The sequence below is a fragment of the Nicotiana tabacum genome, chromosome 19 (genome assembly GCF_000715075.1).
Source record: "Nicotiana tabacum cultivar K326 chromosome 19, ASM71507v2, whole genome shotgun sequence".
Taxonomy (NCBI): Eukaryota; Viridiplantae; Streptophyta; class Magnoliopsida; order Solanales; family Solanaceae; genus Nicotiana; species Nicotiana tabacum.
In genome coordinates this window covers 104,989,376-105,013,766 of record NC_134098.1, presented here as the reverse complement: position 1 = coordinate 105,013,766, position 24,391 = coordinate 104,989,376, and the positions used below count along the sequence as shown (strand labels likewise).

At 33.6% G+C, this 24,391-nt stretch overlaps 2 protein-coding genes across 2 annotated transcripts; both read left to right on the top strand.

The window, feature by feature from the left end:
- The first annotated feature begins 1,102 nt into the window (after positions 1–1,102).
- Positions 1,103–10,209, top strand: LOC107814997 (uncharacterized). Its single transcript, XM_016640502.2, has 9 exons — positions 1,103–1,387; positions 2,517–2,784; positions 3,452–3,553; positions 3,639–3,721; positions 3,815–3,931; positions 4,817–4,919; positions 5,001–5,667; positions 6,316–6,515; positions 9,738–10,209. Exons 1-9 carry the CDS (start codon positions 1,269–1,271, stop codon positions 9,852–9,854), a joined length of 1,776 nt encoding a protein of 591 aa, XP_016495988.1. The 5' UTR covers positions 1,103–1,268; the 3' UTR covers positions 9,855–10,209.
- Positions 10,210–19,233: 9,024 nt separating this feature from the next.
- LOC107814996 (1-aminocyclopropane-1-carboxylate synthase-like) lies at positions 19,234–22,161 on the top strand. Its single transcript, XM_016640501.2, has 4 exons — positions 19,234–19,543; positions 19,686–19,817; positions 19,919–20,079; positions 20,830–22,161. The coding sequence occupies exons 1-4, from the start codon at positions 19,373–19,375 to the stop codon at positions 21,833–21,835; spliced, it is 1,470 nt and encodes a 489-aa protein (XP_016495987.1). The 5' UTR covers positions 19,234–19,372; the 3' UTR covers positions 21,836–22,161.
- The last annotated feature ends 2,230 nt before the right edge of the window (positions 22,162–24,391 follow it).

The following is a 24,391-nucleotide window of genomic DNA, read 5'->3' as shown; positions in this document are numbered from 1 at the left end:
TGCTTGGCATTGGGTCTGAGCGCGGGGCACTGTCTGTGTGGGCAGTGCTGTTGGCAACATGATGGTTTGTGCGCGCGGCACTGATGGCATTCGCCAGCCGCTGGGCGCTGGCACTGATTATCGGTGGGGCGACAAAGGCGCATGCGCGCTTGTCACTTGGCGCTGCCGAAACCACGGGGCCGACCGTGGCGCTAGGCGTTGAGAGGTTTGCCGGGACGCCACGGGGTGCGTCCAAGGGGTCATGGGTCGATGATGGAAAGCAGCCCATGACAGTTAGTGATTTAAGAAAGACACATGTATATAAATGCACAGATACTCAATAATAAATGTGAAGTGAGAAAATATCATTTTTACTTTCTAAAAATAATCTCCCCTTATCTCTAGAAACTTCCGCCATTGTTAATCAACTGAGCATCTCAACTGCGAAACAAGTTTCTTCAAAAATAGTGAAAAAGAAACAATAAAGATTCACATAATATGTGAAACATTTCCAGGCGGATATTTAGGGGTTCATATCCCCCAAGGAAAATATGAAGATAACTACTATTATGTGTTTACATCCCCGTGTGATTTGCATGCTATTATACATGGGAAGCTTACCCAATGTGCACAAAGTGCTCATCCGAAGGGCAGAGACTGTGGCAGATGTTGTAACAGCTGCGAGTTTTCCCTTTTAGCAAAAAAAAAGAAAAAGAAAATGAAGATAACTACTACTCTGTCTGTCTCAAATTTTGTTTTGGTACTATAATTATATTTGAGAATTCGATTCATTTGTTTCTAACACGATTCGTTTAAAATTTTTAATCATACGAAGTAGTAATATCTATGTCCTTAGAGTTTAAATTCTAGTTTATACAATTATGTCATTTATTAAGTAAGTAATAAATCTCTCGATAAATATTGATAGTTTAAAAAATATTAATTAATTAGCTATTACAAATTAAAATAATTGGGTAAAGAAATCGTAAAGAAATCTTTACAATGGCAGTGCCTATAATTTAAATCTTTCTTTTTTATAGTTTCTAACAAAATATCATACTATATACTATATAATTGCAATAAATTTCCTTAGGAATAAAGGGAAAGGTAGGACCTGCATCCAATAACTAAGCTACTGAAACGCTATTAAAAACTCATTAATTTGCCCCAATTCAATTTTCCCTCTTCTTCCCGCTCACTATATTCCAACTCATTTTCTTTCAAAACCAATATTCTTCCAAACATCTGAAACAGCGAACAGAGGAGTAAAGACTAAAGAGCTGCTAGCGATGGTGGGAGGCAACACATTTGCCAAGACCATTTGCTCAATCTGCTATGAGGATCTCAAACCTATAGTCGAAGACCTTCAATCCATTTCTCTTTGCGGCCATGTCTTTCACGAGCTTTGGTTAGTCCGTTGTATACATCTTTATGTATTTGTGAAAAGATTTCATGATTTTAATTGGGTAACCTTGTTTTGAATTTTTAATTAGTTAAGATTTGAAAATATTTGAAGTCTTGTATTGGGTATCATTGGTTTGGAGTCTGCTTTTTATAAAAGTAAAAATTATTTGAAGACTTGTATTGGGCTGCAATTAGTTTAAAATTGAAAATATCTAAACGCTTTGAATGGGTATTCTTGGTTTGGAATATACTCTGGTTAAAGATCATTTATTTACCTAAACGGATACTTTTTGCACAGGACTTGTATTTAGCATACCTTGGTTAGGTTTTTAATTGGTTAGGAATTGAAAATATTTGAACACTTGTATTGGCCTATTGGGTATCATTGGTTTGGATTGTACATGGTTAAAGATTGATTTTTTTTAGACTTGTATTGGTTTCCTTGATTAAATTTGAAAATATATGAAAACTTGTATTGTGTATTCCTGGTTTGAATTGTACTTAGTTTGAAATTGAAAATATCTTGTATTAGGTATCCATCGTTTGGATTGTACTTGGCTAAATATCATTGCTTTACCCAGGGGTGGAGCTAGGAGCCTGGAAATGGGTTCGATCTAACCCAATAACTTTTGCTCAGATTGAACCCAATAACTTTTGTTCAAACAATGTATTTATACTAATTTTTTTTATTAAGTATGTACAAATATTAAATTTAGAACCCAATTAAAAGCACTTGAAATCATTGTTAAAATTCAGAATCCACAAAGTTGAAATCTTAGCTCCGCTTCTGGCTTTACCTAAAATTGTACTTGTTATGAATATTTTTCCAGGAGTTCATCAGCATGAATAAATTCATTTGCTTCAATGTTATTATGGTCAGGTCTACTGTCCTATGAAAATATCCTTCTATAGGGTGGATGCAGAACTTTGCCAGCATGTGTGTGTGTGTGTGTGTGTGTGATATTACTTTCCCACCAATGCCATAGGGTGGAGTGGGTGCAAGGGTACTTTATACTTATTGACTCATGATTTTGAATCCTCTACTTGTCTATCTGGATAGAACTATAGGGATTTCCCTTGTGTCTTTGATACAATTGTTTCTGCCTCTGACATGTTATGGTTCTAAAAACCAGTCTTCAGCAATGGTTTGAGTATTGTACAAATGGAAAGAAGAAGAACTGTCCAGTTTGCAAACAGACTTGTACGGAGAAAAACACAAATAGGCTTTATTTCCAATCAGTCGGTGATCCAAATGATCCTAGTTTCTCCCAACAATCACATGACCTTGAGGGGAGTCCTTGCGAATTGCGCGATGAGGTCAAAAGGTTGGAGGGGAAAGTTTTAAAACTGGCTTCTACTCTGGAACAGCAACAGAAAGATCTCAAAGAAGTTAATGTTGAGGTAAATGGTTAATCTTTTTTCTGTTTTGGTTGCTTTTACTTTGCAGTATACAAAGTTTGGAGTTGCATACTACAACAACAACAACAACAACAACAACAACAACAACCCAGTATAATCCCACTAGTGGGGTCTGGGGAGGGTAGTGGGTACGCAGACTTTACCCCTACCCTGGGGTAGAGAGGCTGTTTCCGATAGACCCTCGGCTCCCTCTCTCCAAGAATTCCCCTCCTTGCTCTTGGGGTGACTCGAACTCACAACCTCTTGGTTGGAAGTGGAGGGTGCTCACCACTAGAGCAACCCACTCTTGTCTTTGGAGTTGCATACTGGTTATGCTATTCACTATACTTTTATTCGTGAAATGAGAATGGATTTAGGTATGTTGTTCTGACTCAAAAAGGATTAGAAATATAATATTTCAATTGTGGAGTTGTTCCAGTATCAATTATTATTAGGCTAATGTTCTAAAACAGTCATATTCTGCCCAAAACCAAATATTTCTTGCGAGGAAATAGAACAAGTTTGAGAAATGCCCTGTGGTGATTGCTGGTTCTTATCTAGTACAGTAGAGCGTTCTTAAGAATGTCTGCTTCCAAATCATGCTTCTTAAGATTTCATGTATCACATTCTTTTTCTCATCTAATTTTTGTTAGTACTGGGAATTTTTCAGTTGTTCACCTGCAAAGAGCAGTTGAAAGTAGAAGTATCTATAAAGAATGAAGCTAAAAAACAGAAGACATCAATTCAGCAGCTGCTTAATCTTAAATCTCAGGTAGATGTTTTGCCTCTTGATTTGTTGCAAGTACATTTGGCATGGCACTGATTGCCTTTATGCTTTGGGGAAATTTGTGTTGCAGGAGCTAGATCAATCAACCTCGGAATGCAGGAGACTGCAAGAAAGAAATATGGCCCTAGCTAAGGAGCTCGCAGCACTCAAGCTGTAAGTGGATTATATTAAGGGCAGCAATAATTTATCCTATTTTTGTTGTACTACAATTTGTTATGACTTTTCATTTATGGTTCTTGTCTTCAGAGTCTGTGATGTGAACTTGGGCGAAGAAGAGGTCTTGAAGCTTGCTTCACTGGGCAATGAGGCCAACAGTAAAGAGACAATTGACGTCTTGAAGAAGTCACTGGTCATGCGTAACAAGTAAATTTTTTATGTTTGGAGTTGCTTTTATTTATGAAATTATTTTAATCCCAACATCAGCCTATACAGATGATTTCTGCTATCTAGTAATGCAACACTTTGCTCTAGAAATATTTGTGTTATCAGCAGATCTGTAGATATCTTCTTTGGTAATTGATTACCATGGGAAAAGCTGAAATATACTTTGCGTGCCACATTTTGAGTTTTCGCTTGAGCTCAGGCAAGTCATAATTGACAGGATACTAGAGATATGCAATGTGTAGGCATATGAAAAAGTCAATGCGTTAAGAAATAGGTTTCATGAACCTAGAATCTCTACTAAAACCCTTGTTTTCCTTAGGACTCTTAATACCCCAAGGACTGGTCGTCTGAAAGGAAGTTGGACTAAAGCTTCTAATCACAAAGTGCAAAATTAAAGTTTACACAATATGTCATGCTATAAATCTCTAAAAATAGTGCTATTTCTGAAGAAATAATGGCTTCTGTATGCTCTGTAGGTAATTGCAGTTAGTCAACCTTCTGTTACGTAGAGATGCAGACTAGTATTACAGAATTTTATTATTTTCTTCGAGAAAGCTCTAATAAGAAGATAAATGGGGATGGGGTATGTTGTAAATTGCTCACTTGTCTTTGGACATGTATTAGGACAATGCCCATAAAGTACTATGGCCGAAATTTTGATCTATCAAAAAAAAGTATTGTGGTTGAGATTTAGGAAAAGAGTTTTCTTTTTCATAAAAAGCTTATCTTTTTACATGGTAAAGTTATTTTCCTGTGCTTTGAGCTGTATACTTTGTGAATTATAGTGACCTGCTTCTATCCGGCACATTAGCAGTCTTTATCTTCAAGTTGTATGTTTGATGCTATCATTGTGTGCTCTGGCAGGAGTTACAAAGAATTGATGACCAAATGCAATACTCTTGGGAGGGGAGAGGCTCGTTCTCTTAGTAAACTTGAGAAGGCTCTAGAGAAGATAGATAAGCTCAAGGTAAGTGCTTGATGTCCTCAATCCAATTAAGTTAATTTTGTTTTTAACTTTGAGGATGCTTCAATATGCTACTATTAATAGGCAAGGGTCCAAGAGCTTGAGATGGCTGTTGAAGGAAGAGACAATGGAATTTTGAGAACTTTGAGAGTATCCAAGAAATCTGAAGTTGAATCCGGAAAAAGTTTTAGGAAAGAACTGAAAGGTGACAAGTGCCCTTATGAAAATCAAAAAAAGACACTTGCTGAGGCAGAAGTAGATTTGCATCAGTTCACTGTCTCTGGTCATGATTCTAGCCCACAGAGAAAAAGAAAGCTTGTGTCTAATGATGGAAGTGAAAAATATACATCAGATTATATAACAGCTCATAGTCTTGATCAAGATAATCAGGAGAAAGACTCTTCCCAGAAAAATAAGGATAGAGGCATTTCGGAGACTCCCAGTTATGTGCATGACGTATCAAATCGAAAACTGAATCTACCAATTGACAATAAGAAGGCAGTCGATGATAGAGTTTTCTCAAGGTTGGAGGCAACTTCGAAGACAGCAGGTGGAACTCAAGTACAGGTATCAGATAGCAAGGATGAACTCTCAGGCTCAAGGAGTTGTGGCAAGAGGAGTACAGTAAACATGTCACCTGTAACTATTCTTGATGATGATGATCTTCTCCCTCTAGATGACTTTACTAAGCGTCAGCCATCATTTCTCATCAGAAAAGGGACTTCATCGCCAGCTTTACTTGCTGAACCAGGTCTCTCTCTCTATCAACTTGTCTCCTTATCACTTTAGCTTCGACTATTTTATCAACTTGTCTCCTTATCACCTTATCTTGTTGATGTTACTACGTGTTGTGTCTGCTTCTTCTACTTTTACCTTGAGGGGGTGGAGGGTCTATCGGAAATATCCTCTCTACCTTCACAAGGTAGGGGTAAGGTCTACGTACACCCTACTTTCTCCCGAGACCCCACTTTATGGGATTACACTGGATTTATTGTGTATATATATATGATCATATATATATATATATATATATATATATATATATGATCTTTTATATAAATAGCTGGAAAAATCTTCAGTAGTTTAGATGGCTAGGAGCAATGATTATTTGTTAACAAATGATCTTATTCACTCTTCAGCAAAGTCTTTTAAACTTTATTTATCCCTGAATTTTAATTCAATTTTTGATATGAATTGCCCGTAGTTTTATTGACCCCTCTGCTCTGGCTTTTCTCGTGGGAGATCATGAAAATCACTCTTATTCTGTTATGGAAAAGAAAATTATTTTAAGAATTCACTACAACAACAACAATAACAAGCCTCAATCCCAGGCAAGTTAGCTAAGCTATATGAATCCTCACTATTAGGTTCTTTGACATTGTAAGTATAAAATTTTCAGGAGACAACTGCTTCTCTGGTGGATTATTAGGTCCAGATGGAACCAACTGGCACTTGGGAAGATGGTGTAAGAAGGTGCAGAACAAGGGATCTGCAGGGTTGCAAGGATCAAATGCAAATTCTGGTGATTTGATTTCTGTGGGAGCTGATGGCAGAGGTGGTAGGATTAAAGTTCTGCGATCAATAAATCAGGCCTCGTTGGTGAGTGATAACTCATCCTCTGACTTACAAATGTATATGTGCAGTTATTCTCCTACTTTCTGTCGTCGTATTCAAATTAAGTAGCTTTACTTAGTAAGCTGTCTGCAGAGTCCACTGCGGATCTTTCCCATAATTCAGCATGAGATGTCAGCGTCATAACCCTGAGTAGCATTCTCTCTCATCTTCAACACTTAATATTCCTCTAGGAGGATCTGATATCATCTTTCTCTTACCTTGGGTTGAATTTTGGAAAAAAAAAACGAAAGTTTCGTTATTTTATTGATTTTTTATCTCTATTTCTTATTTTTCAGATCCTAATTAAGTGCATTTATCAATGCTCCTTTTATATGAAATCATGCTCTACGTTGTAAAAATATTGTATGGAGAATAAGAATTAGCTTGAGGCATATCAAAGACACTGTCCTTAAGGATGTTTCGTCCACTCAATGGTAAATAAAATTAGGCATATCCCCCAAGATTCAACAAGCTCTTCTAGTATAAACTAGGAGCAGAAACAACAGAGATTAATCAAGAGAAAACCCAGCACAATAAAAGAATATGAGAAGAAAAGTATTTACTTTTTCTACTTTTTTCACACTTTTCTACAATGAACACAAGACTATATATATATATAGTCCAAAATAGAATGCATCTGATTATTAAGAAACAAACATTATCATTAGTAAATTAAAATGTTTTTAAATATCATGAAAATATCAATAGTATTTAGACTAGTAAATTGTCAGTTACTTTTGTCACAATAACGTTCAAGAATTAAAGGCTATTAATGCTTTTGAAATGAAAGAAATGCTAGCCATTAGGGCTATTAAGAAAGGTCAAAGCCAACTTTTCAAGACCAACTTTTGGTAACGTAAATATCAATGATATATAGCCATTCAAAGTTAATAAAGATATTGAAGTCAAAACTATTCAATTTTTTCTGTTACATACAGTAAAATATATTCAAATTGATTAGTATAAAGACCCATTAATATAATATTAAAAGAATAAACCTAGACATCAATTTGAATATTTCTTTTTGAGTTATCAAAATTATTTTTCTAACAATCATCCACATAACTCAAAAAGTATATTAAGTAATAGAGTGAAATAAAAAGCTTCGTTGGGTTTTAGAAATGAGCATAATGCGTCGAATCTGGTGTCTCTTGGATTATGAACCTGACCTAGATAAAATAAGAATAAACTTACAGAACAATTGGTCAAGTTTAAAACTTTCATGAACCAAGAATTCTTTTGTAAGTTTAGTGTTTGTTGTTTGTTGCGGTTTTGCGCTAATAGGCCATGCGTGCGCCTCGTTTTTATGAGTGCTCTAGAAATTTTTACCATTAATTTCATAGGATGGGGGATTGTTAAAAAAATAATTTTGATAACTCAAAAAGAAATATTTAAATTGATATCGTGATTCATTCTTTTAATATTATATTAATGAGTTTTTATTATACTAATCAATTTGAATATATTTTATTGTATATAACAGAAAATTTGAATAGTTTTGGCTTCAATGTGTTTATTAACTTTGAATGGCTATCATTGATATTTCAGTTACCAAACGTTGATTTTGAAAAAGTTGGCTTTGACCTTTCTTGATAGCCTTAATGGCTAACGTTTCTTTCATTTCAAAAGCCTTAATGACTTTTAATTCTTAAACGTTATTGTGACAAAAGTAGCTGACAATTTACTACTCTTAATGCTATTGATATTTTCATGACATTTAAAAACGTTTTCATTTACTAATGATAATGTTTGTTTCTTAATAATCAGATGCATTCTATTTTGGACTATATATGTGTTCATTTTAGAAAATAATCTGATGCATTCTATTTTGGGCTATATATATAGTCTTGTGTTCATTTTAGAAAAGTGTGAAAAAGTAAAAACTTTTCTTCTCATATTCTTTTATTGTGCTGGGTTTTCTTTTGATTAATCTTTGTTGTTTCTGCTCCTAGTTTATACTAGAAGAGCTTGTTGAATCTCGGGGGATACGCCTAATTTTGTTTATCACTGTATGTGCGAATATCCATAAGGATAGTGTGCTTGACACGCCTCTTATTAGTTCTTTGTTGAAGTATTGATTAATATGAGTAATACAATATCGGGGTAGGCTGCCTACATCACACTCCTTGGATGTAGCCCTTCCCTAGATCCTGCGTGAACGCGGTCTGTCCTTGTATCAACTTCCTAATCTTTTGGTTTATCTGGATTTCATTTATCAATTGGTAAATCATACTTCTCGGAATTTGAGAAAAAAGGTAGACTTATATTAGTACTAATTATTTGACTATTAATAAGCTCTTTTCTGGTAGAAACCTTCATATTTGGTTTAAAACCATGCGGTTTCCAGATATCTATGACACATTTATCAGGAAGAATACCATTCAGTCTTCATAACTAAATTCTCAGTGATGCAATGCTGTATACATGTTGAGTAAATATTGTAATTGTGAAGTGTTCAGTATTGCATTGTTACTTCTTGTTTATGAGCAAATACCTTTCTTATTATATGGTAAAGATTTGTATCCACATTCCTTTACAGCAATGTTGCTCTTTGATTTTATAACATTAAAGCTGTTTCTGCTGCTCTGACATGGACGCTTTCAGATTAATGTCTAATAAATTTTAGTGTTACTAGGCTGTTCAAGTTTCCACAGAGATGATCTGAGTTTGCCAATTGGTATTAACTTATATGTCATGGTTGAAGTTAAAGTAATTTAAGTAGTTAAAGAGCAGTCTGCTTCTTTCTAAATTCTCATCTGGGGCGCTGGGGTGTCACACCTCAGCCAAAGTGTTAAGGGTGTTCCAGAATATAAGAAGAGAATGGGAGGACAATTTAGTTATCATCCAACAGCTTATGATTGCTTAAACCTTTGTGAGCTCAACTACAGAGGCCTGACAATAAAGACCAAGATTGTAGTAGTATCTTCGGAAGCATAAGGTCTAACTTCTAACCATCTTGGCAACTTTTGTTGGAAAATACTTTCTTGTGATGGTGTCCAAGTAGTTCTTTCCGGGTATGCAAATTCTGCATTTGCGTTCATAACTAGATCCTCTGCTTCTTGGTCATGCATTGTTCCTTTCGGTTATGTATGCTTGTTTAGAGCATCTTAAACACCTAATATATATGTTTTCTATTTTGGAACTGTCAATGAAAGGGTTAATGTTTGAATGTGGAAGTTTATTTTTTGTTCTTTACTTCCTGAGCAGGACAATAAGGAAAGTACAACCTTAGTAAAGAGATGCAAATTCGGCACGAAAGCAAGTAATGTCCAGTCTCAAGGATGCTTGCAAATAGAACATTTCTTCGGCAGGGCTCGTCAATAGCTCTATGCTCAATGGCACTTGTAGAATTACATCTTGTAAATTATTCATAATGAAGAGCGAGCAGCCATTCATTTTCCAGCTTTTAGAAATCTTGCTAGCTAGACCAGTTTTTTCCTATCTTTTGACTGAAAGTTACAGAAACAAAGAGATCAATGTGTTGTAAGGAAACTGGCATCCCTTGTAGTTTAGAACTTGTAAGAGAAAGGAAGCAGTGCATTTTTTCCAAGAACGCGCTTATTTCTGCTGTTGCTTACTACAAAAAGGCAATGCTGAAATTTAGTCCTTTTTTTAATGTTATTATAGATCCATTACAACAGATAAATTGCAGTGTTCTGTTGGCTTTGATGTTGAGTTATTTTCATGTGTATACTTAGTTTAGTTTTGATTGTAGAAACAAATTTAACTGAATCTATTCAAATTGCATTAGTCAATTTGGTATGTTGATGGAAAAATAAGTATTAGAGGGGAAATGACACTTACATTGTATATGAAGGGAGGTAGTGTTTTTTCTTTCTAGAGTAAAGTTTACTTCAAGGGCAATTTTTAAAGATTTAATTAGTTTTCCTACTTGAAAGTAATTCTCATTTTGGCGTAGGTATCATTGTATCTGTAATAGTTTAAACACTACTAAAGAAACTCTTTACATGAATATTCATTAATCAAGCGTATGACTGTAGAGATGTATAAAACAGCTACATTTAGGCATAATTCCATATCTTGATAAAGAACTACTTGTCAAATTTCTAGTTTATGATTTCTCAAAACTCAAGGTTACTTGAACAAGTTGACATCAGATACAAAATAGTCCAAAACAGATACCAAACTATTTTTAATAAATTAAGACAGCAAGGTTTAGATTTTTAAGTCTGGTCATTTTAACTTTTGAAGCTTAAACTTCCTTGTATTATACTCTTGCTCATTCTTATCCCCCCTCTCTTTAATTTCTGCATCTGATTGTGACAATTCGAGGACACAATACAGTGCCATCTATCTGAATTTCTTCATTCCTTGAGTGTCAAATTTCTCAATGTCTAAAAAAGACCTGCAAATTCAGTATTGTGATTTGGAAACAATTATTTTCCTTTTTTATACATTGTAGTCAACACTGATTGATCTCTATCCTAATATTTTGGTATGAACATTACAAAGTGGGAAAAAAATAAAAATATCAGGACCATATCCTTTCTTTCTTCAATTGGTGATACTGCGATTTTGCCTCTCATTTCTCTCCTCTTTTTGTATTTTTATTTTTATTTTTTTAGTCGAAATATTTTATCTTCTATTTCTAGATAACTCTAGAAACTGTAACATTTTACAGTAAGGACCAAATCTATGTGCTTGTAAAAGATTCGATAGGGATTAATAGTTAATTATTCGTATTAGGAACATTCCAGTGGGATGAGTATTTAAGTTTATTACTACAGATTTCCTTAAACACGAGGTTGCCTGGATTAATACAGACTTGAAAATTAAAATGTATGTATACTGTTTGCTGTTTGGTGTAAACAGAAGAAAAACAAAGGTACCATTGCGTAATATAAGGGTCATTATTAATCCTGATTGACGACAAAAGACTAACCCATAAATATTAAAAGGACTAAACATACTCAAACTAACAGAAAAAAGCATCTCACGTTATATTTCGAGACTATATATCGCTAGTTCTAGTACTTTCTCTTAAAATTCTTTTACATCATTCACTGTACTGCATCTGTTATCATCAGTCAATATCATGATTTACTCAAATGTATAAACACTTGTAATTCCGTGACTAATTACTCAATTATTTAAAAGAAGGATCTTGACTCTTTAAGATTAAGATTTAGGACACAGAATTGTTGATATTGACACTTACAGAAAATTCAGGGTTTTGTGTGAATGAAATTTCTACGAAAACTCTATTACTCACATATATAATGCACGCGTGTGTGCTTTACAGCTCGCAAGTCTGACTTCTGTATGAGAAGTCCCAAGAAGCTTACAAGCATAGACAAAAGAATTGAATTTTTGGAAAAACATAATAATTAATAAAGAAGAAATAAAGAGATAAATTTGATGGAAAAAAAATTCCTTAATTGTCACTTTTGAGGCAAAAAACTAACAAACGGATTTTGAAAAAAATAATGTTTGAAGAAAAAAAGTTACTCTTTTTTTGGAAGATAATCCTTTTGATTTTTTTTTTTTGAGTCATCGGAATGAACAATTTCTTAATATGGAGCATTTCAGCCCTCCAGTAAAGCCTTGCGAAATTCCTTTTCTTAATACACTTATTCCCCAATCATCCGTGAAAATAGCACGGGCTAGTCAGTTTTTGAACTGGTAATTGAAAAATAGCCACTATTTTGCTGTAACACGGAAAGTTCCAGCATAATATACTGGAGATTGGAGCACATGTGTATGAACTCCCATCATATTATGCTAAAACTCCAGCACATAGAAGTTCCAGCATAATATACTAGAGATTGGAGCACCTGCGTATGAACTTCCAACATATTATGCTGGAACTCCAGTATATTATGCTTGAAGTTCACATATAAAAAAGTGAAAATTTTACCTCCTATATCAAAGGTATACACCCTATTTATTATAAATCAAAATTATTTTAAAATATTATTTTCTATAACTACCTTTTATATTTTATAGCAAAATAAGTATTTATGGTATATTACCATTGATGCATGAAATATGCTATTATGTTTTCCCTATCTCTTAGATAGCCGGGCATACCTATTTTAAAGGTGATTGCCGTTACTGTATTCATGAATACATGACGCGAATACATGTGAATACATGCGCATACAGCTGGATTGCCCTGATTTTAGGCATTTTTACTACTGTATTCATGAATACAGTAGCGCGAATACATTTGAATACATAAGGTATGAAATACGCTATTTATGTTTTTTCTCTGTGTTAGACAGCTGGACATAGCTATTTTTAAGGGATTTTCGTTACTGTATTCATGAATGCATGGCGCGAATACATGTGAATACATGCGCGTACAGCTGGACTGCCCTGATTTTAGGCGCTTTTTGCTGCTGTATTCATGAATACATGGCGCGAATACATGTGAATACATGCGCGTACAGCTGGACTACCCTGATTTTTAGGCGCTGCGAATACATCGAATACACTACCGTAATAACTGAATAGTAGCTATAGGAAGTAATTTTGTATATGGTAGCTATAAGAAGTTAATAGCCACTAAACAATAGTGGTTTCTGAAAATTTCTCTAAAAAATTCGAACTCCAGTATATTATGCTGGAATATTTTCTGAATTTTGAACAGTGTTTTCGTTCAGATTTATCTTTACATGAAAAGTGGCTAAATTTCGATTACTTTTGAAAATGTGGTTATTTTCAATTACCACTTATAAATCTGGTTATTTTTGAATTTTGGCCCCTTTCTTCTGGAGCTACTCTAAATTGGCTCATCATGCACTAACATATGTACTTCCATAGGACTTCACAAAACCCTCTAGACATTTTTACTATTTAAAGGGTGATGAATTAAGAAAATATGAAAGATGACCAAAGTATAGATCCATCAACTATTCTACAACAACGTAAAAGAAACTAAGCAAAGATAAATAAAATATAAATCAACACGAATGGAAAGATATTAACCAAGTTGGGATTTAAAAATAAAGTCTATAGAAGATTAAATATTCAAAAGGATAAATCTAAATCATACGACAGAAAACATATTCAATACATTGTAGTTTGCTACTCATAATCGCTAGAATACCTTGTGTCTTGCTAATGAATATGCCAGAAGCAATTTAGTTTCAATATGAGTAGCATAATAAGTTTGGAAATTAGGATTTTGAGTTTAATTACTTGTTGTAACCATTTTAAATAATTTCAAGACCGAAAAAAAAATTTAATGCATTATTATTTTTAAACTTTATATATAAATATATTTTATTTACATGTGGAATAAAATATATTTATATAAAGGGCAACCCGGTGCACTAAGCTCCCGCTATGCGCGGGGTCCGGAGAAGTGCCGGACCACAATGGCCTATTGTACGCAACCTTACCCTGTATTTCTACAAGAGGTTGTTTCCACGGCTTGAACCTGTGATCTCCTTGCTGCCATGTCACCTGGAGGTCACGGGTTCAAGCCGTGGAAACAACCTCTTTTAGAAATGCAGGGTAAGATTGCGTATAATAGACCCTTGTGGTTCGGCCCTTTCCCGGATCCCGCGCATAGCGGGAGCTTAGTGCTCTGGGCTGCCCTTTATATAAATATATTTTATTTCACATGTAAATTTATTCGGTATGATTCAGTATTTTTTCGTTTATTTTCATAAAATAAAAACATACCATAATTATCGGTACGGATATAAATTATATAAAAATCGACAATTTTATTAAAAGAAACCTTAAAAAAAATTCAATACAGTACGGTACGATCAATTTATTCGATTTTTAAATATCTATCGAAACCCTAACTCACCATATATAATGCATGGATATTATCCGTACTTTACAGCTCGCAGGTATGACTTAGGGAAAAATTCCAAGAGAACTTAAAACGTAGCCAAAAAGAATTGGATTTAATTTAATTTATTGGAAAACAACCTGACAGGTGGGTCCAATTGAATCCCTAAGAAGGGCGAAATTCTTAGCTGACTTCCAAATATATACTCCATGCGAGTCAACAGATCAGCTAGCCTTTGACTTCATTAACTTAAAAGTATTTATTTATTTAGTAAAAGTAAGATTCAAGATGAAAAGATTGACTCATGCCCATGCGTGGAGCTAACGTCTCAAACATGGATTTTGCTTTGAACCTTACTTTTGTCTAAAGTATTTATAACAATTTTTTTCTCTCATGCTTTTGAACTTTTTATTTTCTATGATTTGATTGATGCAAAAAGTTGAGTAATTATACATATTTGGACGTCAAACAGCCTTTTCTTCAACTAGTACAATATTTAGTTCTTTAATTAAAATATTGTATTTTATGGTAATTCTTTTTATTTAGCTTCTGCTTGCTTAAAGTTTATTTTTAAAAGTTTGTTATTCAAATAAAAATTGATATAATTTTGAATGACACTCCCCAGACCCCACTAGTAAAATTATATTGGGTTATTGTTGTTGTTATTGTTGTTCTCTTTAAATAAACTTCACATTTTGTATTCGTCTTTGATGATGCTACAATTTTGCATGATCTGATAAAAGGCAAATAGGTGTAGCCGTGTAGGCACACCCAACTTGATATACATAATAATTCTATATATATATATATATATATATATATATATATATATATATATATATATATATATATATATATTTATACTAAATTCAAACTTATTATCACAAAGAATAATATCTAATATTTACTGAATTAAAATTTTGAATTCATCACTATTAGTAGCTATTTATCAAATGAAGAGTGATGGGAAAACTAATGTAGCTACGTGACTTTCAAGCATAGACATTTTCAAATTGATACCTCTTAAAACAACAAAGAAAAAATATTCTAAGTTATTTGGACAGTCACGTTGGCATATATGTTACGCGTAGCACGTGGACGTTTCAGGTTTGGCAGCCAAATTTCTGCGGCATAAACTGGCTTTTGTTTTGGCTAAAAATCATATTAAATGTGGCCATGAGCGTCTGAAGCTTAACTTTCAAAGTTAGAAAAACATATATAATGATACCAACATTCCTATTGTCTTTGACAAAATAGAGCCATGACATACCTAATTGATCTATGCTTATAGTAGGTAACTATAGGCATCACATAAAGGTCTGGATTTAGATGTGTGATTCTCGATTGTCCATGATAATATTTTTGCATATTAATTTAAAGTCAATTACCAAAACACTTTAATAAATGACCAAAGTTTTTTGAAAGTTTGTGCATTTGCGTAAAACTCAAAATTCTTTCTTATACTTAGTTTACATATAGAGTAATTTTAACTGTGGCCACACATGTATCTTATTTGCACCTATTGCTACAAAATATAGTAATTGACTTAATATATATATAGTACTGTGTATTCATTGATATAAAATTTTGAATCCGTCGATGTCTTCACGTATACATAGAGAAAAATGGGGTTGAAGTCTTGATCAAAGGTAGACTAATAGTATGAAAATAGTTGGAGTTGAAATCAAAGGCCGGACTCACCAGGTCATCTAGCCAGCAAGCATGCAAATATTATTGCTTAAGCTCCACGTAAATGGCTTCTATTCACTTTTGTGACGAAGAAAGTCAAAATTCTATCCATTTTACACGCAATTACAAAAATTCTCAAACATTTGTGGAAAGAATTAAGAAACGAACAATTTTAAGCTTATGGATAAGCATCTCTTGATTATTAGGTTTTTGAAGTCCTTCTCTACCAACTACTAAACTATACTTAAATCTTTCTCAGTATGGACGCAATCTTACCTTGGATTGTGAAATCATTTCAAATCTCCAACTTTTTTCGTGATTGATATTACTAATAATTAATTAGTTAATTAATCTGCGGCATTGAGCTTAATCTGCCCATGCCCAAAGTATGGATGTGAAAATGCTTTATGCTTATTGTGGGAATGGTAGCATTAGTGTTTCGTTTGCTCCGTTGAATTATTAATTGTATTACTTTAATCTTTTTTTTCAGCTATCATCATTCGTAATCTAATAAGCATAATGGTTAATTTCGGAGATTCCACTCAGGTTGACAAGAAATTTATTTGAGAAATGAAGTTTCTTCAATATAATGATCCTTCGGTATTTGATACAAAGAAAATGAATGATTACTCTGTCTGTATTTTTGACTCTCTACGGATATCTAAACTATTATTCTCTTTTTTGTATCTCAATGTAATTAAATTTTGTTTGGATAAGCGAGTAAGAACACGATAGAACATGAAATTTTCTTCCTGGTACAAAGTAAAAGTAAGAGTACCTAAGAGCTTGATTACGGAGTCAAAACATTTATAAGTATGTTTTCCCTATATTGATTGTGTTGACTCTATATGATATTGACATAATTGATTACGGGTAATTGGAAAAAAAATTAGAGGACAAACAAATTAAATATATATATATATATATATATATATATATATATATATATATATATATATATATATATATATATATATAAAATTATGTGGAAACATATGAATTTTGATTCATCAGTAGGCAAGATAAAGTAATTCCAAGTGGGATTTTAAGAAATGAACAAAACGAGTGATCTTCTCTGAATAACATATCATATGAAAGTCAAAGAATGATGAAGTTTCATTAATCGTATATTCATACAGTTAACCAACCGATCGAGAACGTCCAAAACTAATCTTGCATTGTCATATTTTCCATGTTTGGATCTAGACATTTAATGTAAAAACATTGAGTATGCCTCTTTCTCTCAAGTTTAATTTGATCTGCAAGGGATTGACCATTTGACCTAGTTTTCTACATCTTTGTAACTTTGCATCTAATTTAATATATTATTAAAATAATTAAATTCTATATACTGAAGGTATAAAAAATATTTACACTATTAGTTATTAAGTTATAAAGTAATTACAAGTAAATCTATTTCATAAACGTTGCTTGATAATGTGGTAAATATGATAACTTACTATCAGAGGTTAAACTAAATCGAGAACATAAAAAAATAATATTATATAATCAGTATATATGACTTAAATTCTTAACCGAAAAAATATACGTCTGGTTCCTTGCAATACCATTGTTTCCGCATAAAGATTTGGTTAGGAAATGCAAATGATTTCGATTAGGGCAATATTATGTCCATAAGAATTTCTTGGTCGGTGCATTCAATAATTGAAACCAAAGGTTTTAATTGAGTTTCTGAATTCTAAAGGAACCGTCCCACATGAATCTTGGATTGTTTGATTCATCACAAGGAATTGGAACTACCCACGTTATCAAACACAAAAAATACACACACACACACACACTCTAATCAGTCAAGTCCCAATTTTCCAGACGTGTCTTGTTGACCTCCCAAAAAAACAGGAACAAGCAATCCCCATTTCAAGTAATAGTCGGTACTGCAGAAACAATTCGTTTCTCGTTGTCTCAAGTTATGTCCTCATTTTGGATATGAATAATTCTATTACTATACTTCCTTAATTCCGTCCTTGTACGGAATTCGGATTTAGTAGCTATTACTAAATGCCTGTTTTAATCAAACACATTTTACTGTATTGATCTTTTTTTTTTCCCATTCAAATTGTATAACTATAAATCTAGCGTATTCTATATTTTGAGAGAAGATCGAGTAATACCTTGGTAGTCCATGCAATAAACGAGCATATTCACCTTTGAACTACACTGATCGAGGGTCTAACTATAGTGCATGAAAGTTGAAACTCTGCTTGGAAGTACAATACAAGACATAAAATAGATAATTCTGCACCTTGGGCTATTAGTGGCGGATCTAGACTGTCCAACTTGTTAAGTCTAGCTCAAATTATATGTGTGCGCGCGCAGGTGGACAAAAAATTGAGACATAGATTAGGAGCAGAATTCATTGACTCTAAATTCTTTAGTCGCTACCGTTGGCAATCCCAAGATTTGGGCCACATAACTCGAGTTAATTAACAAGTATTTAGCACGTCAATTCTATTCAGGTTATTATTTAGTTAGTACCATGTCGATTGTCGAATGCTGCAAATAATTTGAAAATGCTAATTAATTATTAATAGACCCATCTTAAAAATATAATGACCAGCCCATAGAAAGCGGAAAAAAATTCAACAATAGTCTAGTTAACATAACATAGTCAAATTTTACTACTATATTATTCGATTTGTGTTTTAATGACCAATACAAGCTTCGAAAAGTCATGGATGCATTTTCTATGTGCTGCTTGTTGGGAAACTTCCTCTAACAAACAGAAACACAAGAATTAATTCCCCCACATTTTTACTATTTGATACCAAAATATTGTGATGAGCGAGGAATACGAGCCTAACCAAGACTAAGCCAAGCAGCCCATGATAATTAAGCCTCCATTCAAATGAAAAATCAAAGCACCATAGTACTTGAAAAATAAAAAAGAAATGAAAATAAAATACTAGTAGCTACTACCAAATTCAACCTTTTTTTCCTTCTCACGTGTAGCTTCTAGCTTGAAACATTAAATTTCATTTCAGACGCAAGCAATTACGACTGAATTAGTCAAATACCCACTCGTCTAACCAACAAAAAGAAAGAGGAAAAAAAAAGTAAGAATCATAGTTTCTTTCTTTTCTTGGGTACTTTTATTTTCCAAGCTTTTGAACATTGAAATAGACTTTTCTATTTTTATTGCCATCTAATATTCTCCTACGTTATTTGGTGTTTCGCTACTTCAGTCCTTCTCCCTATATATATCCCTCACTTATTCCTCATTCTCTTCCCAACACCACTACAAGCTAAGCAACCAGCTTTTCTATAGACAGAAGTAGTCACATATATATATATATATATATATTGATCCCATCTTCATTATCTTCTCCAATATTTTTTTTTAACTTTAAACTCGTTAAGAAAAATGGGATTTGAGAATGAGAAGAACAACTCAATCTTGTCTAAGCTCGCTACTAATGAAGAACATGGCGAAAACTCGCCATATTTCGATGGATGGAAAGCATACGATAACGATCCTTTTCACCCTTTGAAGAACCCTAATGGTGTTATCCAAATGGGTCTTGCAGAAAATCAGGTTTTTACTCAAACTTATGATTCAGAATTCCTTTATGATTTCTATGTTCTTCACTATATTTGCTTTCTCTGAATTAAGAAGATGATGGATGCTTATATATATATATATAGTTCTCACCTCGGTTTGTCAAATTTGTTTGCAGCTTTGTTTTGACTTGATTAAGGAATGGATTAAGAGAAACCCAAACGCTTCAATTTGCACTACTGAAGGAATCAAGTCTTTCAGGGCCATTGCCAACTTCCAAGATTATCACGGCCTACCTGAATTCAGAAGAGTACGTATAGTATCACGCAACAGTCAGTTAAATTGCACTGATAATGTAAAACCTCGTCAGAATAATATGAGTTTAATTATATTATATTATATCTGTTGCAGGCTATTGCGAAATTTATGGAAAAAACAAGAGGGGGAAGGGTTACGTTTGATCCTGAGAGAGTAGTTATGGCTGGTGGTGCAACTGGAGCCAACGAAACAATTATATTTTGTTTGGCTGATGCAGGAGATGCATTCTTAGTACCTTCACCATATTACCCAGCGTATGTATTTTCATTTTACTTATTATATTTTCATTTTTTTTGCTTTCTTGCATTCTCTATAGAGTATATTTCGTTTTCCATATCTTTTTATGTTGATCATTACATTAAAGGAAAGTAAAAGAAACAAGAAATAATGTGGGAGTTTATTGTGTCTCTTTATGTTGGACGGCGTAACCATTGACTTGGAGAATTTAATCTTAATTGTCGGGTTCATCCACGTAAGCTCTTCAATTTTTCGTAATAATTTCCTTTAGTGGAATCCAGTTTGTTGGTGAAGTTGGATAAATATATAGCTCTATATTCACACTATTACATATCATTCTCGGTAGTTGATTCGGGAAAAATAAGAGAAATGGAATTAGTAATATAACAATTGTCGACAAGTAAGCCCCAAATAAAAAAGATGACTAAGGTACGTAGTGGTCAATTATTCTGAACTTTTTAGAGTAGTTGAGTACGCTCTTTCCTGCTTGACCATGACACTAACTATCGAGCTAATATGAAACTTTCAGAATTGATAACGACTTGTCAAAGATTTTAAAGATACTAGTCAAGATTGCTGCTCCACTTGTACATATTCTCTTGTTTCACTAAATAAGCAATTTAACAGTTTTAAGAAGAAAACAAAATAACGTGAAAGACTCACGTGGGGATGTTACAATACTTTTCTTTCTCTTTTTCAATTTGGTCAATTATTGTTCCATATATAGTACTCTTAACTAAAAAACATTTGGCAATTAACTAATGCAGATTTAACCGGGACTTAAGATGGAGAACTGGAGTACAACTCATTCCAATTCCTTGCGACAGCTCCAACAATTTCCAAATCACTACAAAAGCTGTGAAAGAAGCATATGAAAATGCCCAGAAATCAAACATCAAAGTCAAAGGCTTGATTTTGACCAACCCATCAAATCCATTAGGCACCACTTTGGACAGAGACACATTGAAAAGTCTCTTGACCTTCACCAACCAACATAACATCCACCTCGTTTGCGACGAAATTTACGCCGCAACTGTCTTCAGTACACCTCAATTCGTCAGCATTGCTGAAATTCTCAACGACGAAATGAGCCATTGCAACAAAGATTTGGTTCATATAGTCTACAGTCTTTCAAAAGACATGGGGTTACCAGGATTTAGAATTGGAATCGTATATTCTTTCAACGATGCCGTCGTTAATTGTGCTAGAAAAATGTCGAGTTTCGGTCTAGTTTCTACTCAAACACAGCATTTGCTCGCTGAGATGTTGTCCGACGAAAAATTCGTCGCAAATTTTCTAGCTGAAAGCTCGAAGAGATTGGCGAAAAGACACAAGCATTTCACTAACGGACTTGAAGAAGTTGGAATTAAATGCTTGAGAAGCAATGCGGGACTCTTTTGTTGGATGGATTTGCGACCACTTTTGGAAGAGTCAACTTTCGACGCTGAAATGTCGTTATGGAGAGTGATTATAAATGATGTGAAGCTTAATGTCTCGCCTGGGTCTTCATTTGATTGTCAAGAGCCAGGATTTTTCCGAGTTTGTTTCGCTAACATGGATGATGAAACTGTGGACATTGCGTTAGCGAGGATTCGGAGGTTTGTGGGTGTTAAGAAAAGTGGAGATGAGTCGACGGCGATGGAGAAGAAGCAGCAATGGAAAAAGAGCAATCTACGACTTAGTTTCTCGAAAAGAATGTTCGATGAAAGTGTTAATTTGTCACCACTTTCATCTCCTATTCCTCATTCACCACTCGTTCGAGCTAGAACTTAAAATGGAGGAATTAGTTTTTATTTTTATTTTTATTTTTATATAAGAAGAAGATAAAGGAAAAGAAAAGAAGAATGTAGTAGCATGATTCTTTTTTAGAAATAATTGTTATGTATTTACATGTACTGATCTATTTTGACATCATAATTTGTCTAATTAAATGCAGAAAGTCATGTGATCATGACTGAGGATTTGTTAAGAAATCAGAAAATGTTCTCAATGATCTTGGGATCTCTTAATTTCTTCGACTTTCTGGATTTGGTACAGGTAGAATTATGTAACACGATTACTTCTAGTTGATAAATATACTCCAGTTTTTATTTTGGTCATGTGCAGGTATGGGATTACTCCTGAAAATCTACATTCATCAACAGCATATATATTAGTACATCAATCAACGTGTATGCCAAATCCACATGTCAAGTTCTCAATAAAATTAAAAGTAATCAGATTTTGCAGTTTATGATTTTGCAAGGTTGTTTGAATAAGTTGACATAAGATATAAACTAGATCAAATGAATCGTCAGCAGCACGATATACATTTTAAAGTCCAGCCATTTTAATTTTTCGAGTTAAAAGTTTTTTGTACTCCCTTTATCAAATTTACGCATATTTTCCTTTTTGATTTGTCCAAAGAAAAGACACATTTTTATATTTAAAAAATATTTAACTTTAATTTTTTTATTTTATCCTTAATGGGAATAACCACACAAGTATCTACAACCTATTTTAAATAAGTTTAAAAAGCTTTTATTTATTTTTCTTCTTACACTTTGTGAGTCCTTCTGGGTATTATACTTCCCATTCGTTTCTGACGATTAAGTTTCTGCTTCTGATAGTGACAAGTCGAGAACAAAATACAGCGCCATCTATCTAGTTTCCTTCTTATTGAGTGTCAATCTTTTCTTGGTGCCTAAAAGATGGCCTATTAATTTTAGCATTGTGATCTAAAAACAATTCTTTTCCCTTCTTTTCACCATATAGCAATCATGATTGATCTTTGTTTTTGGAAATTTCATATGCACAATATCAATTAGAAAGAAATACTCCATCCGTTTCAATTTATATGAATCTATTTTCTTTTTAGTTCGTGCCATTACGAATGACCCATATTTGAAAACAATTTACCTTTATGATAGCCACACAAAATAAATGTGCCCCATTTTACACCATAAGTTTAAAAGTCTTCTCTCTTTTTCTAATTCTGTATCTAGTCAAATGAGTTCACATAATTTGAAACGAAGGGAAAATACTATTTTACGAGCGTGGTCTTCCCGAAAGGAGGAAAAAAAGAGATTATGGTAGTGATTCTGATTGTTGATAAAGGGAAAGAGTAAGAGATCATGTAAGTAAATTCCTAATAAAAATCCTTAATTGCCAATTTTAATTGATGAAAAAAGATTAACCCAAAAATAACAATTTTGCACAACCAAAGAGACCACAACGCTAACTCAAAATAGGAAAGAACATCTCATGTTATAATTCCTATATTTGACCAGAGTGGCCATATCTCTAAGCCTTGTACTTTGTCTTTGGAAACATATGTCTTTACCCGAAAAATGGATATAGTTAAATTTATACGTAGTTCTAAGGATATGTGGTATAACTTGGTACAAATCAGAAAAGTAAGTGGAAATATATATCGAATATTGACTGTAAAAAAAGAATGAAATACAAACCAAATCGAGTAGAAAATGATTTATAAACAAGCAAGATGAATCAATGTCAAAACTCAAAAAGGATAATCTCTGCTATATATCAGTGTAATAATCTTTAAAATGTGAGTGTATCAATGTTTGCTTTTCTGGATGTTCAATCTCCCCTTACAGAAATGATACTCACTCTTAATATAGTAAAAAAATTCTGCTTTGGATATAATAAAAAATACATAGTGAAGAGAAAAAATCCTACTTTGGATATAATAAAAAATACATAGTGGAGATCCCATGATAGATTAATTAATTAGCTTTTTCTTAATTCCCGTCGAGATTCTCTCCCTAAGTGCGGCTACAATGACTCTTTGTCTCATAGCTCGATCTTGGTTGGTGTTGGTACTGATCGATCTTCGTATCTCGAGCTTGATATCGACTTGAGCTCGATATTGACTCGGGCTCGGTATTGACTCGAACTCGATATCGACTCGAGCTCGGTATTGACTCGAGCTCGATATTGACTTTGAGCTCGGTATTGAATCGAGCTCGATATTGACTTTGAGCTCGGTATTGATCGGTCCCTGAATCTTGAGTTTGATAACCTGGCTTCGGATCTCATCTCGATATTATGAAGACGACCCTTGGTCCATCATGTTCCAATCTTGACTAATTACACGAAGGGCAAAACCGGTTTTGACCGTATACAGATAGTCCCCTCGTTTCTCAGGAAGAATATGGCGAGAAACGACATGATTTCCCAGCGATATGACTAGATATATACTGACGTTTGCATCTAGCCCGACCATGACGTAAGTGATAAATGTCCCGTAGGTTCAGTTACTAAGGCATTAAATGTACGTCAGACGATGGTCGGCCACTGCTGATTTTGAACTGTCATCGCCAAACC

What these genes read in the sequence shown, in the direction of transcription:
- LOC107814997 (XM_016640502.2), top strand. Translation starts at nt 1,269, where the DNA reads ATGGTGGGAGGCAACACATTTGCCAAGACCATTTGCTCAATCTGCTAT. An exon ending in CATGTCTTTCACGAGCTTTG is followed by an intron (nt 1,388 to 2,516) that starts GTTAGTCCGTTG and finishes TCTAAAAACCAG; the next exon opens with TCTTCAGCAATGGTTTGAGT. An exon ending in CAATAAATCAGGCCTCGTTG is followed by an intron (nt 6,516 to 9,737) that starts GTGAGTGATAAC and finishes CTTCCTGAGCAG; the next exon opens with GACAATAAGGAAAGTACAAC.
- LOC107814996 (XM_016640501.2), top strand. Translation starts at nt 19,373, where the DNA reads ATGGGATTTGAGAATGAGAAGAACAACTCAATCTTGTCTAAGCTCGCT. An exon ending in GCCTACCTGAATTCAGAAGA is followed by an intron (nt 19,818 to 19,918) that starts GTACGTATAGTA and finishes TATCTGTTGCAG; the next exon opens with GCTATTGCGAAATTTATGGA. An exon ending in CCTTCACCATATTACCCAGC is followed by an intron (nt 20,080 to 20,829) that starts GTATGTATTTTC and finishes TAACTAATGCAG; the next exon opens with ATTTAACCGGGACTTAAGAT.